The sequence below is a fragment of the Sinohyriopsis cumingii genome, chromosome 15 (genome assembly GCF_028554795.1).
Source record: "Sinohyriopsis cumingii isolate HCF-2022 chromosome 15, ASM2855479v2, whole genome shotgun sequence".
Taxonomy (NCBI): Eukaryota; Metazoa; Mollusca; class Bivalvia; order Unionida; family Unionidae; genus Sinohyriopsis; species Sinohyriopsis cumingii.
Genome location: NC_142975.1, coordinates 77,824,935 through 77,842,815, shown reverse-complemented (window position 1 = coordinate 77,842,815; position 17,881 = coordinate 77,824,935). Strand labels below are relative to the sequence as shown.

General features: G+C 34.3%; 1 protein-coding gene across 1 annotated transcript in view; it reads left to right on the top strand.

Annotated features, from left to right (window-relative positions):
- Positions 1–7,702: 7,702 nt before the first annotated feature.
- Positions 7,703–17,881, top strand: part of LOC149782124 (protein brambleberry-like) — a 49,534-nt gene continuing 39,355 nt past the window's right edge. The window contains exons 1-3 of the mRNA XM_089934825.1: positions 7,703–8,000; positions 11,027–11,155; positions 13,820–14,005. Coding sequence (XP_089790951.1) covers positions 7,752–8,000; positions 11,027–11,155; positions 13,820–14,005 — 564 coding nt within the window. The 5' untranslated portion in view covers positions 7,703–7,751. The remainder of the gene's footprint in view (positions 8,001–11,026; positions 11,156–13,819; positions 14,006–17,881) is intronic.

Sequence of the window (17,881 nt, the reverse complement as noted above, 5' to 3'; positions counted from 1 at the left end):
GTCATACATCTACGTTGAACGTCATTAACACGTGCTTGCAAAGTGAGGTAACGTTTCCGCTGCCGTTCCTTTCTTTTTTTAAAAATGTTTTACGTAACGTAAGCATCATTCCATGTAATCGTAAGCATCATTCCATGTACTTTGAAAAGTTATGAATATTTTATATTCATTTTTATGTTTTGGTTTAAACCTGCCAGTTGATTTAACGCCGATAGATAGTCAAAATAATGATTTATAAAATGGTCCACCGCTACACGTACAGCACACTGAACACCTGCAGATATATGTCTGTGACGTAACATAGGTAAATGACTTCGACCAAAAAAAAGTGCCGGAGGAGGAGGACAATTCTGCTATTGAGCCAGAGAGCATATTGCAAAAATTCAGACGTTCTCGGGGTACTATCAGACTGATATCAAGTTTGCGGGTTAATTCTCTGTTATATCACACACTATTGAGGTGGTTTTATCGTTTTGGAAGACCGTTAACTGCGATTGCCGAGCGAGAAGTGACTGATATTATTGATGAAGATACTCAATGCACACTGGAAGATTTTTTTTATAATCACGCGCATTAAGTCGTAAGATATGTTTTACGTACTGAAAATCATCTGAAACTCAGAAAGGTTTGTGCAAGATGGGTCCTGCATTATCGACGGCTGATCAAAAACAGATTTGTGTTGCCACAGGTGAAAAAGCATGGATTTACTTTTTGAACCCAATAACAAGAACAATACTTCTGTCAGTCGCTAAAGCGCAGAGAGAGAGAGAGAGAGAGAGATACATACATGCATACATACATACATACATATGTTGCTCGGCGTGAATGATTGCATATAAACACATGGGAGTAAAATCTGGCACGGTCACACAAAGTAACATAAATAGTAAAGAATATTTAATAACGGTGAACTAGGATATCTCCGACAGTATTAATTCAATTTAGCTCAAATGTTGAATTTCGCTTGTTTGTTTTTCTGTTTGTTTGTTTTTGTTTTATTAAAAGGAAATTAGTAATATCTGTCACAGTGGGGTCAGAACATGTCACGGGTGTGTGTGTGTGTTGAGGGGAGGTCAATAAGAAATTAACATTACGTTTAGAGATCATGTATCATGTCTTGTTTGGGAAATTAGCATGACGATTCCACCCCTAAAGCATCATTTTTGGAAAGGAATATGGGGTAAACAAGAAATTAAAATTGTGAGGCCAGAGTTCCATTTTTGTACTGATGGAGGGAAGGTAATATGACCTCTGATGGGAAGATAATGCTGAAACTACACTTACTAATCAATACGTCGTTTGAGTGACCAACGCCCATATATGATAATCAATACGCAGTTTGGACTGACCCAACACCCACTCGTCTACTGACCACACATAGTAGGATGTAAAAGAAGTATGCAGTATAATTAAAGCCCCTGATAATCCTATAAGCCCCTTTTAAACAAAGCAAACCCCTATCCCCCATAACTTCCCTACTATCTCCTTTTAAACATAACTACCATCGCCTACCACCGTCTTTATTATTACTAAACCACTTATCAGTAAAGTGAAAGGAAAGACATGTGAATGAATATGCACACACTATACTCGCAGAAATTTTTATGTACTATCAAACACACGGTAAGGGGTACTCACATGCATAACACACTATCACTCTTTAAAAGGTAGTAATGTTCACACACACACACACACACACACACACTATAAACAACCATACTTACCATCCTTACTATCATGCACGAAGTGAAAACAGTAAAAACTAGGAGTACCTACACACATAATACGTGGTCTTCTATAATCATTAAACACGGTGAAGAGAAAAGCAAACACAGTTTAAATAATGATAGCCATTATCTTACTTTTACAATCCAAGATACACATGAAAGTACCATAGATGTGTGCCAGTATTCTTTCCAATGTGCGTGTTGCAAATGCAAATAACTTTACTTTACACCTGTCAACCTCTCAGACGTTCATAATATCTATAAAGCACTTCCATAAAAATCACATGGGTATTATTGGATGATTTAATCGTGGTTGTATAACTGAAACTTTTAGGTTGCAATCTTCAAAAACAGTCCTTCTGAATAAGATGGTTTCTACAGTTTCGTGTTTTGCATAGGGGTTGAATTTTAAAGAAAAAGAATTTCCTCGGGTTTTCTCACTGGTTATACTGATTATTTAAAAACAAGACATTGTATATCTATGGTATTGTTCAAAGAACCTTTAATTTCCTTTATTTTGGATTATAATATGGGTTATAGAGTATACAGCTTGGCCTTACTCCAGATGTGCACCTTTAAAAGAACTGGTAGCTCCTCTAGGTAACTTTCACTTCCTAAACTTCAGAGGTAAATTGTCAAACAAAAAGCCGATAACCTTTTTAAATCTAATATATTTGGTAATTCATTCATTGCACTTTCAAAGGCTGATATTGTCTAGTCTGACAAAATTATTTTTTTTCCTTTTTAAATAGCTGCCAAAGATAGTGTACTTTAGCCTAAGTCAAGCTGGGTTTCTTTTAACACAAGGGAGCAGTCATTTTAGTTAACAGTGAACTTATATCATGTACAATTTCCACAAGTACAATATTCAAAGTAATGTCAGCCACATTACATCAAAGTAGCATAGAGGTATAACAACATACTCTCCAATGTGCATGTTTCAAATGCAAACAACTTCACCTTACAGACGTCACTCAGTCAAAAGTACATAATAACTGGTGAGGGCCACCTAAGTCTCATGTTTTTCCCACATAACAGTATTCATTAACAGTAGAGTCCCACACAAGCCAAGTCCATCCCCGACCCCGTACCCACCCACCCCCCATTACGAAAAGAGAGTTGTTTTGAAAATGCACATTGCATTTTCTCAGCATAGCAACCGATGCTTTGCTGATAAACAGGAACCTGAAACTTGCCACACATTTTCCTGAGATTTCATTAATAAATTTTAAATTGGAAAAGTAATGAAACAGACGAGGTTCACGTAGGTCAAAGGTCAAAGATTAAAATGTTTGCTTATTCTTCTTACACTAGAATATAGAAGAGAGCGAATTTTTCCTTTGTCATCATTTATTTCTTAATTTCATTACAAATTAGTGCAACCAATATTCTAATTATATACTCGTATTTCTTTCACTTAATGAAACGATTTTAAATTTAAATTGATTTCACTCCTGCGTTCTAAGAAATTTAATTTCCCTATAATTAAGGTGAATGCACACGTAATTCTGCCACAGTGTATGTTGTGTGAACGAGAGCAAAATAAACATAATTATCTTATTTTCATGCATAACGTCAGTGTTGTTCGGAACATTATACATAATGATACGAAACTAAAACAAATAAATACACAAATATTTATACTTATTTTTAAGTTTTGCAGTTTGCATAGGGTTACATTTTTAAGGTACAACAATTTCCCGGGTTTCATCACTGGTTATACAGGCTTTTAAAAAGATCTCGTTTATATCAGGTGTTTTTAAAAATAGCTTGTAATTCCTTTTATTTTGGTGTATGATTGATGGGTATACCATAGGTTATAGAGTACATACACAGCTTGACCTTTCATTAGATGTGCACGTATAAAAAAAAATTTTTAAAACTTCATACACCACTTGGTCATTTTCACTTTCTTGACTTTAGAGGTAATTTGTAAAACAAATTAAACGATAACTTTCCAACATTTTATATATTTGATAGTTCATTCATTACAATTTCAGAAACTCGTATTACCTAGTATTGCAAAATTATTTTTCCCTTATTGTAATAATTGCTAAAGATAGCGTACTTTAGACTAAATCAGGCTGATTTTTCGATCACATGGAAGCAGCCAGTTTGGTTAGCTGTGTGTTTAGATCCTGTACAATTTCTATAAGTACAATATCCAAACAAATTTCAGCCACTGTACATGAAAGTAACATAGAGGTATGCCAATATTCTCTCGAGTGTGGATGTTGCAAACGCAAACAACTTCACCTTATACCACTAACTCTCTCAGAGGTTCATAATATCTCTAGAACGCCTCCATATAATGGTGTATGTTCCGTCTTTAAGATAACACTGTCCCAATATTGAATAATTTAAATTTAAGTCATAATGGTATATCTTCACGCTTTAAGACACAAATTCTCTCTCTCATATAATAATAATAATAATAATAATAATAATAATAATATTATTATTATTATTATTATTGTTATTATTATTATTATTATTATTATTATGTTATGATCTGTTTATTAATGTTTATGTTACAGATGGATATTACATAAACTGGGTTGGAGGTTATTTAATGTTCCTGTTTTCCAAAATAAGAAGAATGGAACAAACGCCAAGCATTCCAGGACAGTAAATCATTAGCTTGATTTAAAAATCAGTTAGTTTGTCTGAATGAGATGAAAATGCACTCTTGGAAAATTTATCATGATTTTTCGAATTTTTTTAGTTTGACTGCGCTACAATCTGAAAGAAATATCAAGACCTGTATATAGTTTGACTGACGTCTCGAATACACGTTGTTAAAAAAGCAAAGATTTGACTGGCTAGAATTATTTTGTTTGATCGGATTTTTGCTCTGTTATTTTTAAACCGGCAGCCAAGTAAGATAGAAAGGACGATATATAGACAGGAGGTCTCTGGGCTCTGCATGTTATATCACAAGTAGATTGTTGATATTTAGGTGCTGGACAGAATAAGAAACTTCCTCGTGGATAGTAGATACCAAGGTGCTGGATAATGGACCACTTGGTGCTGATAGTGGATAATTGGTTAGTGGATAGTATATAACTGGGTGTTTGATAGTAGACATCTGGTTTGTGGATAGTAATACGATAGATGCTGAATAGTAAATAGAAGGTTTGTTGATAGTAGATTATTGGGTACAGAATAGTATTGTAACAAGTCAAAGGGATTTCTTTACCGAGCGATTTCAACCATAGCGTAAATCCCGCTAGAAGTCACATGTTTCCCCGATATTCCAAAGAATTCCATACAACTACTGTTATAAAATGGAAATTCCAACGCGTCCAAGCTATAAATACTTTTAATCAAGTTAATATATGATCATAAAACTCGCAACTTCCAAATTGCCTGTTAACCTCACAACTGCATGGTTTCTCCTCGCTAAAATTCCGTAACGTACCGCCATATTAAACGCGGTGAAAATATACAATTCAACAACCTAATACAGGAAACTATTTTTACTACGTCGCCTTAGAGCAGTCAAATCAGAGGTTTAAGCAACATTTCAACTGCAACTCTTCACCATATTTACCACAGTAGCAATAATAAACAACGCCACCAGAAGACAGAACAGTCTCTTCTCAATTATTCCATTGTGTAATTTACCAGTCCCCATTCATAACTACTGCACATAAAGTCATGCAATCAATTCACACAATTAGATTTTAATATGGACTACTGAGGTACAGTGACACTCATGCGACTCTGACCTGAATTCACTAAAAGTAAAACCATCACATCATGAAATCTCACTTACAGTTAACTCTGTGACGTTTGCCCCTAGTAATTGGCTAATTATTCGGTCTGACGACTATTTCCCCAACACCGTCTTCCCATATTCAAACAAGTAATACCAAAATCTGAGAAATCCTTAAAATGGAGAGTTACAAACAATTGTTCATTCTCCAAATTTATTACATCATATAACTAATTGTTGTATAGTGTATAGATAGTGGTTAATGAACTTCAGGTAGCTGATAACGGTTTGGTGGATAATATGTAACGGGGCTTTGGTTGGTAAATATCTGAGTTCTGCATTGTACATAATTGGTTGGTGAATAGCAAATATCTGGGTATTGATAGTAAATCACTGGTTGGTGGATAGTAGATAACTGGGTGCTGATAGTATATAACTGAATTCTGGACGATAAACACTGATTGGTGGATGGTAAATTACTAGGTTTTGATAGTAGATAACTGGCTAGTGAATAGTATATAACTGTGTGCTGGATATTAGGCAACTAGGTAGACAATTAAGTATTGATATGTAAGGAGTAAGAGGGAGATATATTTTTTTAAAACAAACAAGGTAGGTAGAGATGGGGATATTATAGAATGAGGAAAAGATTGTAAGTTCAAAAGTGGAATAATTTTATGGTATGGGGAATTAAAGGCGTTAGTTCTATGTAGCAAAACAAAAACAATGTGAAAAACAGACTGACTCTTCGTGTGAAATGTGTGCCGTCATGCGGTATAAGAATTAGATAGCAAACCGTCGCCTCCTGAAAAACTGTTAATATAAACACACACCTTTTTTTATTCTGTTTCACACAGGAGTCACGCAGTATTTGGCGTGCAGACAAACTCCCATTTTCCTGGTTACAAGCTTTAACCCCTTACATTTCTGTCCAAAATAGAGCCAACAGATCAATTGTTCTTGTGAAACGTATGTTGTTATATGGTATTACAGTTAGAGAGCAGACCGTCGCCTGGTTCTACTGTTAATAAGCTTGCCTTTTAAAATGGTGGCTTCATGTTAATTTCCAATTTGTCCCCATAAACTTTCGACCATTTTTCAACCAATAAGTTCCCCATGTTAATTTCCCGTTTGTCCCCATAAATGATCGACCTCATTTAACACATTTTTCCCTCAACGTGTTACATGGTCACAAATATCAGATTCACCTGATGTCATATGGTAACTCCTTTCGAGTGCGGACCGTCACCTGATACTATACTGTTACAAAGTATACCTTTCAACCAAGATGGCGCCACTGTTAAGTTATCCATGTTTTCTCCATATTTGGCTGCACATACGTCTAAAGTGCCATCCCCTACTACTTCTGTATGCGATAATAAAACATTTTCGTATATGTACTGCCTTATATTAGGCTTGTATGTCCTATACCAAACAGTAGAACCACTTTATATTAAAAAAATAACGTGTTCAAAATATCGCTATAAAAAAACACCATGCAACTAAAAATTATATGCAAGAGACAAACAAAATTCCTTTCTTTTCACAGATTTTATTGATATTAACCAAAGTTACAACTTTGTTGCATGCCTTTACTCATGCATACTCACTTGGTACTTTTCTAAATGACCTATTCTTTTCGTATATTGAATGTCTCTTAATTCCAGAATGTCCCTTATTTCCCATTTAAGGCATATTATATATGAGCAAAATCTGTACATTATTACAATATCTGGATATATATATATATATATATATATATATATATATATATATATATATATATATATATATATATATATATATATATATATTAGCCTATCGTGTGCTGAAAAATGGCGTTGAACCCTACAACAACAACAAGAACATATATTATTAATATCAAATGTATGCAAAAAAAGTATAATATAGATGCCACGTATGCCGATATTCCATTTAATTCCGTTTCTTTAAAATTAAAAAGCAGCAAAAGAAGCAACAGCCCCCCCCCCCACACACACACACACAAACTACATTTCATATGTAAGACCACCGCTTCGTAGCAGCCTGTCTGCTGTAGTACATAGCATCATCTACATCATGCGCTACAAGTGCAATGCGCAAGCGGTAGGCTCGGCTTAGATTGAGTTTTAGTGTTAAGTCTTCTGGGTGGTGAAAACCTTCCCGCGGTATGACAAGTTTGGTTAATATTAACTAATCGAAAATCGAGAAAACCGTCAACGAGAGATATTCAAAACAAGTGCTTGCCGTTTCCTGTTCTAATTCACTCACAACAGTTTTCTGTTAATTTAAATTTAAAAGTAAAAATGCGAGACAAAACGACCGGTAGTGCTCTTTTAATTTTTCTTTTGTTTATCTCACATATTTCAATGTCGGAGCAGTTTCTGAACACTGTAAAAGATTGGTTGTTTGGAGTGCGCGAAGAAGAAAAATTGGAGCCTGTCAGTTTGAGAACTTCATCTTTTCGTTTTGAAATTACCAGTGGTGATGAAAAATTCCTGCTGCTGAAGGATGCACTGGATGAATACGAGCCACTTGAAGCGTGCAATCACATTGTAACTCTCTCTCCCCCTCTCTCTCTCTCTCTCTCTCTCTCTGTCTCTCTCTCTCTCTCTCTCACGTCTGTTTGTTTTGTTATTTTAAATTCTTTGAACTATGTCCATCACTTAGACCAACAAAGTCTCCGCTTTTGTTCTTCTGACATTACTGGTCAACAACAAAAAAAGGTGGAGATATACTTACTAGTCTAGTCTATCACTCACAGAGGGCGAGGCACATCTTCATTGAAGCGCATATCTTTTAACTGTCGAAAAAAAAATGGCCCATTATTTTTGTAAAATCCTAGCCTTTGTTAGACGAATGTGCTAAAATATCCTTTTAAAGTAAGTATGTACTTTATGTATATGGTTCAATGGCACATCAGCATGTTCCTAACAGTTTAGTGGAGCACAAGTTTTGGTAATCAAAATCAGGGTCTTTGTTGTCTTCAGCTTGTCTTGAATTCTAAGCAAGAATATATGGTATGTTAGCTCACTACATATTTTTTGTGCAGTTGGCATAGCCATAATATATAAGCAGGATACACTAAAACATGTGATGATGGCATGAAGGATTATAACTCCCATGTAAATTCTGACAAAGCAAGTGATGACAATTATTAGTCATTTGAGGAATCCAGCACTCAGAGAAATTAAAGTAAGTATGCCTTTAAAGTTCATGGGTACCAGTAATAATAATAATAATAATGATAATATGAGGTTATTGCATATTATTAGTATTGGTACCCATATCTAGCTCCCTCAGAGGCAGGCTTATGACAATGGTGGTCAGATCGTTACCATTCAGTTTTATCTACAGAGCTTTAACATAGACCTTAATCCAGGTCCTGTGTGTGAAAGTTCAAATGGCTGGATAAACACATGGTCACTTTGCCAATCTACTGCAATGACAGATTTGAGCACTGGATGGCCGAGTGGTCTAATGCACTAGATTTGACAGATCACTGATACATCACCCATCCGCATGTCTTCAAGTCTTAGCTCGGCCAACATAGGTATGTGAGAAAGTTTGCCAGTAGTTTTCCATACATTGGTTCTTCTTCCTGCACCAAATATACCTGCTGATATGTATGGCCTGTCGTGCTGAAAAATGACATTAAACCAGTAAAAAAAGAATAATGTTGTTGTTTTGGGTTTTAACACTATTTCTCAGCACAAGATGGGCTATACATGGCAACCAGAATAACTGATAGAGGAAGAACCAGCCAAAAAAGGAAAAGAGATTTATTTATTTTTATAACAATATAAATTTCATTATTTAAGATATATAGAGTGTTAAATTTTATTAATTTCCCCCGATCTTATTAGTTAGGAATCTATTCTGGATTTATACTTAAGACTACATCAGGCCTAATACTTCTTAAGCTGCAGCAAACTATGGCATCATAAAAGGAATAATATATTTAATTCAATCAAATTTTCCATTCTGGATCTTGCTTTAATTATTAAGGCATTGTTATACAAATAAAATCTAATTAGTTAACATACCGTATATTCTTGCTTAAAAGTCAAGACAAACTGAAGACAACAAAGATCCTGATCTGCTGCAGCTTTATGATCATACAAATCAGGGTCTGTGTTTTTTTATATTACTTATTGCTTCTAACAAACTGAACAGACCCAGATCTGCCAACACATTATACAATGGCAGATTTGGGTTTGTGCATTTTGCAGTCGGACTCATCCTATAAGCCAGTATATATGGTAACATACAAATTAAAACATGCAAAACCTGGGCTATATATATGTAGGGTCCCTTCACCATGTGGTTTCCGTAGCATCTTGTGTTACTTAGAAGTTGGATAATTCATTAAACTATTTGACTGTTAAATTAAAATGAAATTTTGGTATAGGATTTACAAATTACATGTGTATTAAATATCCAGCCCAAACTAGCACACGAATGTCTGATTAGCACTTCTAAAAGAAATAACAATTAAATGTAAGTACTGTAATTTTATTGAAAGTCTGTTGCAACCAAAAGAACAAATATGTTTTCTGTTGAAGTTTTTTTAAATTAGGGCAGGTAGGTATTAATAAATCACACACACACATCTATATTATATATATATATATATATATATATATATATATATATATATATATATATATATATATATATATATAAAATCATTAGACTACATAATGTACTAAGCACTTAGAGTACTGGCCTGAACCAGCTCAACTAAATGCAAAAGTCAAGTTCCAAATATTTGTTTTAAAAAATTTTTTAACATTATATATATTATAATGATTAGTATATATAATGTACTGAGCACTTTAAGTTATGAGCTAAACCAGCTTAATTAGAGGCACAGAAGAGTTTCAGGAATATTTGGATTTTTTATTATAAATGTTTCTTACTGGGTTGGGGGAAGGGAGGGTTAGGGTTAGCAGTGAAAATAGAGATGGTCGGCCAACCAGAAGAAACATTTTTTGTATGCCTTATAAAAAAGTTATATATAAAATTTTATTGCCAAAAGAAGATAAAGTCAGTGTCCAGCTATAATCAAACAGTAACCTTTGAATTGGTATTTCACTCTGGTCCAAGGGTGTAGCAGTCTGGACAGGTTTAAGTGAATATATTGGTACATGTAGTTAAAAAATATACATTTGTGTTGAACAGTCAGCATTGATTTTTCTTGGGTTATTGGGAACAGACCCATTGATTCTCATTGTCAGAAACAAATTTATCAATTACAAATGAAAATTTCAGGTGTGAATTTTAATAAATTAAGAGTTTTACTTGATTTTGATTTATCAGACATTGGGATTGGTCTCCATTTACATAGGGATTGGACCCCATTTATATTGGGAGTAGGTTGACCCTTTTAAGAAAATCCCTGTTCTGATATGAAATCTTTTTCATTTCAGACTAGCTGTGCATTTGTTAGCAATCCATTTAAGTTGGCAATATGCTTCAGTTTATATGACAATTGTGCTGAGTCAGCAGCTTGTCAATTTAATTAACACATTTGATTAATGAAGAATACTAACTGATTACCATACTGACTCTGTTTTAGGTGGTATACAACCTAAAGAAGAGATGTGGAGAACTTTCAGAGGAAGAACTGGGAAAATTAGCTGTCCAGTTACTGAACTGTCAGTCTAGTGCAGAGGAGAGACCTGTTTACCCATGCACTGATTCTATGGTTTGAATTATTTGTTAACCTTTGGGACAAAATAGTGTGAAACCATGATGATATTCAGCAACCTCATGTTGTTAAATTGATCAAATGTATGCCTGTAGTTTTTAAGCAAGCTTGGCATGTGGGTACATTTTGATATCGATATCAGATTCAAGGTCACTGGCAATAATAAAGAATTTTGTTCTGCATGTTAATTCAGATTATTATATATTAGCATTTCTGAAATATATTGGAGATGGTTTCAATATTTTGCAGTTAGACAGAATAAATGGACAGCAGAAACAGACCTGTCTTGGATTACTGAAAATTCTTTTCACCAGGCAAGCAGCATCCTTTGTTGGACTTATGTTGTTATAGTTACTACCCTTTTTATCTTTTAACTTAATGAAGGGTTTGACACAGTCTTGTTAGTGCAGCTGGTCTCAGTTTTTTATGGATTGCCATGAAGCTAGATAAATTTTATGGACTTTACCCAAATATGCAGATCAACAAATTACTATATCAAAAACATTTTGTAAGAGTTATTACCCTTTTTGACTTGAATCAGACTGCAGTGTATGACAAAAGATTCTGAATGCAGTTAATCTTACCAGGTTTTAATTAATGTAACTTGGGAAGTGTGTGATCATTATCTGAAGATGCACATATTGATAAATCACTTTGCTCATGTATTTTTTGTTATATCCCTCTTTTAATTGCACCTGATGTAGTCTATGACAGAGTCTTAATGACCAATGCTAATCTCAGTTTTCAGTGGATCACCATGAAATTGTATCCTTGTTATGGTCATCATTTGAATCATTTTATCTTTCAGTTTTTGCTAAACTTTTGTCCACAATGATGACAGAGTTTTGTGAATGTAATGCAATTTTAGTTTTTCACTCGTTGCTGTGAATCATATTATATATATATATATATATATATATATATATATATATATATATATATATATATATATATATATTCTTGTTAATTATTATTAATTACTTTAATAAATTATCATTATGTAACGTATCAGGTTTTTTTGCTATGGATAAGTGCATATCAGAAGTAAATACTCATTAGGACCACTAATTAAAAAAATCAGCATACATGTTTATTATCTATACAGCATGCTGTAAAATATAGCTGACATGCATAAATGGCAGCATTGTTTGTTGTACAGCATGCTGTAAAATTTTAATTGACATGCATAAATGGCAGCCTTGTTTGTTGTACAGCATGCTGTAAAATATAGCTGACATGCATAAATGGCAGCATTGTTTGTTGTACAGTATGCTGTAAAATTTTAATTGACATGCATAAATGGCAGCCTTGTTTGTTGTACAGCATGCTGTAAAATATAGCTAACATGCATAAATGTCAACCTTGTTTGTTGTACAGTATGCTGTACAATTTAATTGACATGCATAAATGGCAGCCTTGTTGGTTGTACAGCATGCTGTAAAATATAGCTGACATGCATAAATGTCAACCTTGTTGTACAGTATGCTGTACAATTTAATTGACATGCATAAATGTCAACCTTGTTTGTTGTAAAGCATGCTGTAAAATATAGCTGACATGCATAAATTGCAGCCTTGATTGTTGTACAGCATGCTGTAAAATATAGCTGACATGCATAAATTGCAGCCTTATTTGTTGTACTGCATGCTGTAAAATTTAATTGACACATAAATATTAATGTTTTGTACAGTGTGCTGTAAATTTTTGTTGACATGCACAGATATTAACCTTATTGTACAGTATGCTGCAGAATTTATTTGACATGCTCAATAGACCTGCCAACTCTTATGATTTTGCCTTAAGTCTTATGGAAATTACCCTTAAAATCCAGACTTAGAGCATACAAGCAAAAACTACGGAAAACTGATAGTCACCGAAAAATCCAGATAATCGGTTCATCCGTGTTTGATAAGGATCCGGGTTTCATATTAGAATTAGTGAAATAAGTCAGGGAACCAAACTAATTTTACAGCAGAACCCCAGACGCTTTAAACTGCACCTATTTGTTCATGCAAAGCTTCTGTATGATCAAACTGTTGATGATTTTAAAAAATTACAAACTTTTCAGTTGAACATAACATTTATTGTTGCTGCGTAGAACTTTTAATTACGTTTTCCAGGTTTACAATAGTAGTTATTGATATTTTATTACATCTTACTGGAAACTGGTCAATCTTACGGAAAAAAATCAACTGCCTTACTGAGACGGACTCGTCAGGGTTGGCAGGTCTGGATCAAGTACAGACCTTTGTGTACATTAGACTTTTGAATCTAGTTGAATAAATGTCAACATTTGTTTCTACCATATGCTGTCATGTGGAGTTTACTTGTATAATGTCAGCCTTTTTCTACAGTATGCTGTAAAATCTACTTGACATTCATAAATATCAACCTTTGTTTGTTGTACAGTATGCTGTAAACTCCAGTTGACATGCATAAATTCAACCTTGTACAGAATGCTGTGCAGTCTACTTGACATGCATAAATATCAACCTTGTTTGTTGTACAGTATGCTGTAAACTCCAGTTGACATGCATAAATATCAACTTTGTTGTATAAGATGCTGTATAATTTAGTTGATATGCATAAATATCAACCTTGTTTGTTATACAGTGTTCTGTAAAATTTAGTTGACAAGCATTAAAATCTACCTTTTTCCAGAATTTGGCTGACTGCACCCGTAGTATGGATGCCACGACCTGGAACACTTACCACATTATCAGCAACAGGGCCAGGGCTTTGTGCTATGCAACACAGCAACAACAATTTAAGAAGATCACAGAGCTGACTGTTGGTCAGTTGATGTCCACTGCTCACCAGCAGCTGAAAACTATGCATGAAATGCAGGTACAAGATTGTCCACATGATCATATACACCACTCCCTTGATAACTCGTGTCCGGATAACTCGCGAGCCCACTTATAATGCAGGGTCAGGCATGGATCCCACTTTTTTAACCAGCAAATGCCCAAAACAATGACCCCTGTTTCTTGAACTTGAAGAAAATCGTGATCAAAATTTGTAACTGAAATGTTGATATATTGATTGCTTTATGGTCAAAAATGGTAGATAGGACCTTGAAATTTTAATTAACATTTTGAAATTATCAACTTTTAATAAGAAGTCATATAATTTATTACATTTTCTTTCCGAAAAACATTCTTTGTACGCTGTAATTAAAGATATTCAAGGAAATTTTGATAAATGAAAATGTCACACCTAGTTTAGGCAGTACATTAATATTTAAATGCCATTTAAATAATTTTTATTAAGTTAATTTGTGTTTTAATTCTATCTTTTAGTTCCTCTTAAGTGTAATCATCATAAATTCAATGTGTATTTAAACATAAAATGTGTCAATCTACAATAACAGCTGTAACAGCTATATCCGCAAACATTTCTCGGAGAACTGAATTAAGTACTGACCATGTTTTGATAACTGACTTGCAGAAGTATTTGTTGTATTGTTGCACTGAATTAAAAGCTGGCCTTCTTTGTATTATCACGTTAATTATGTCTTTTGAATCAAATAAAGGAGGTGGAATAAAAGAAAAGTTAAAAGGCATTAAAATCCTACATACTTAAAATCTAGTGGCTCCGGTTGTATGTTTGGTGAACTCATCGCAGTTGATAAATTGAACACTGTTATAAATGTTATTCTGTTTTTAACATAATTAAACTACCTTACATTAACTCATTCAGCCCCAGACCCGTTATCAGTATCACTGCTGCTATGTCCCAGCAGTGCTAAGCTGTGTCTAGCTAAATGTGCCCCAGAGTTTTTACCTGTTTGAAAAATTTTGTAAACATCGTGCACATGCATTCACTCTTACCTTAATTTCTCTGCTTATATCCAATTAAAATCCAAGAAAGTTTCACCATTTATTTCAAATGAATTTGTCTACACAGTGATGTATATTTTTTCCTTATTTGTCCAAGTCTTTCACGACTTATTTATACAGAATTTACAAAATTATGTGCAACGTTTATCCGCAAGAACTCGATCATCATCGCTGTCAGCATCCTCATCTTTGGACGATTCAATCTCAGAAACTTCTATGTCCGAATCGAAATCTCACAAAATATCCAACTGCCGAACATATCTTTCCTCAGCTTGCTCAGTATTTTCAAGATCAAACCCGAGAAACTCCTCATTTTTGCTCTCATCAAAAATCACTCTTACGTCCACCATCATTTACGATTTTTCATGACCAGAACACGTGTAGTTAAATCGCTTTCAAAACAGGAGCCCTTAGCTTCTGAACAATTCAAATTTCCGCAAATGAAAGTAAAATCATTTCTGATTGGTTTAATAGTTGTTAGTTCTTGGAATAAACCCATTTCTAACCAATCAGAGACGTTGAATCTAACACACATTCATCACGCTTGGAGACGGGATCGGCCATTGAATGCAGTAAAAAAAATCACGACTACAGGCGGGATCAGCCATTGAATGCAGAAACCGGATCATGCCTACAGACGGGATCGGGGCTTAAAGGGTTAACAGACTTATTCATAACTGTGTTCAAAGATAGCAAGGCAACCAAGAGAAATAAATACTTAGTAAAATAAAGAGCTTGGTATCTCAATTATGGACCATTGTGGGCAAATGAGTTTCAGAGAATTCCAGAACTAGCACTTAGAGATATCCTCAAGGATGATATGAAGTTTCACTATTACTTCCAATGAAATCATGACATCAGTGCTGTACTAATTGAACAATGCAAAAATTGAGTTTCGATGTAGATGATTGTCTCTTGAAATAAATGTTGCTAGTTTTTGAAGAAAAAAAGTAATCTTGTTTGGTGTTGTATCAACATTTAGTCTGGTTTCCTGCTAATTTGACTCCTGACTTGGCACTATACTATTAAATACTCCAAGAACCAGACTCATCAACAAAACAAAAAGCAGTGATGTAATACATAGATGTTTTCACGTACACGTGATGGCTGTTGAAACCGGTTGGAATGATCTTTCACATCATGGACATATCGAAAATAAATGTTATTTATACAGAATAACGAACAACTTCATATGAAAAAGCGAGCTATAAACAGTAATTATTGATGTGATTGTAAAACAGCAGAGTTCCCAACCCACCCACCCCCTACGATTTTCTCAATGTCTAAGTAGATTTGTTAAATTTTTGGATGTCCCTCATTTGCCCATGCTTATAGTGCGGTATGTGTTTGTGGGCCATGTTGTGCGTGAGTTATCAAGGGAGAGGTGTACATCGTTTTTGAGCCCTTATTAATATCAGTCCCATATTTACGCACAGGTGACTACCCAGGAATTGTAAGTTATTTTTCTTTACAACTTCATTTTAGTACATTCATAGGTGCTGTAGTGGCTCAGTGATTAGTATATCGGATTTACTGCCAAAAGACACTGGTTTGAATCCTAACATTGCTTGAGTCAGCTGATATGGTGTATCCTTAGGAAAAGCACTTTGCTCCAATGGTTTGGTACTTAATAACCTATTTGTGGTGCTGTTTGATAAAAAAAAACCAAACCAAACCATTAGTGCATTAAAAATGATAATTTCTTTGTGTTTGAAAATTTGCAAAAATGTACACCAGAGTCAAAAAGCAAAAATAAGGGCACTCCAAGAGTAGACATGTACCATCAGGCCTATTAAATAATATGTAAATAGGCAAGAGTGATTTCCTTGTGTATCACTATGTAAACAAAATAGCAAAAGGGTCATTGTGGTACATGCAAGTTTACAAAGTCTATCCATAATTTAATAATTGTCAAAGGTAAATGTACAGCATGTACTTTTACAGTGTCATTGTCACTATCAGATGATTTGCATCCAATATAAAACCTAAGAAAGTATAGTGGTACAGGCACACACACACACCCAAAAAAAAACAATCATCCAAAAAAGGTAAATGTCTACAATCATGATTTAAATAAGGAAGAGAGAAAGAATTTTTGGAAGTCAGATAAAATTTGTATAAGCATATGGCAAATTGACCCACAGCATAAATTTTGGAAACAAACTAAATACAAGCATACAGAAATGTGACCCACAGCATTAATCAAGGAAACCAATTAAATACAAGCATAGATCAAGGTGGCACACATCATTAATCAAGGAAACCAATTAAATACAAGTATAGGTCAAGGTGGCACACAGCAGTAATCAAGGAAACCAATTAAATATAAGCATAGGTCAAGGTGGCACACAGCAGTAATCAAGGAAACCAATAAAATATAGGTTATGGTGGCATACATCATTAATCAAGGAAACCAATTAAATACAATTATAGGTCAAGGTGGCACACAGCATTGATCAAGGAAACTAATTAAGTACAAGCATAGAGAAAGGTGACACACATCATTAATCAAGGAAACCAATTGAATATAAGTATAGGGCAAGATGACACATAGTAGTTGTTGTTGTTGTTGTTGTGGGGTTTAACGCCATTTTTCAGCACGATAGGCTATACATGGCGGCCAGTATTAATGGTGGAGGAAGAACCCGGAAAACCCCGGAAAGAACCACCGACCCACGAGAAGCTACTGGCAAGCTTTCTCACATGCCACACATAGTAGTAATCAAGGAACTGATTACATACATGTATAGGGTAAGGTGACACACAGCATCGATCAATAACACCAATCAGATTTTGCAGTGAAGATGAGGATTAATTGTGCTATGTGATTTCCTACACTGTATGCATCAGACTGCACTAAATCTTGCGTTACAAATTTATA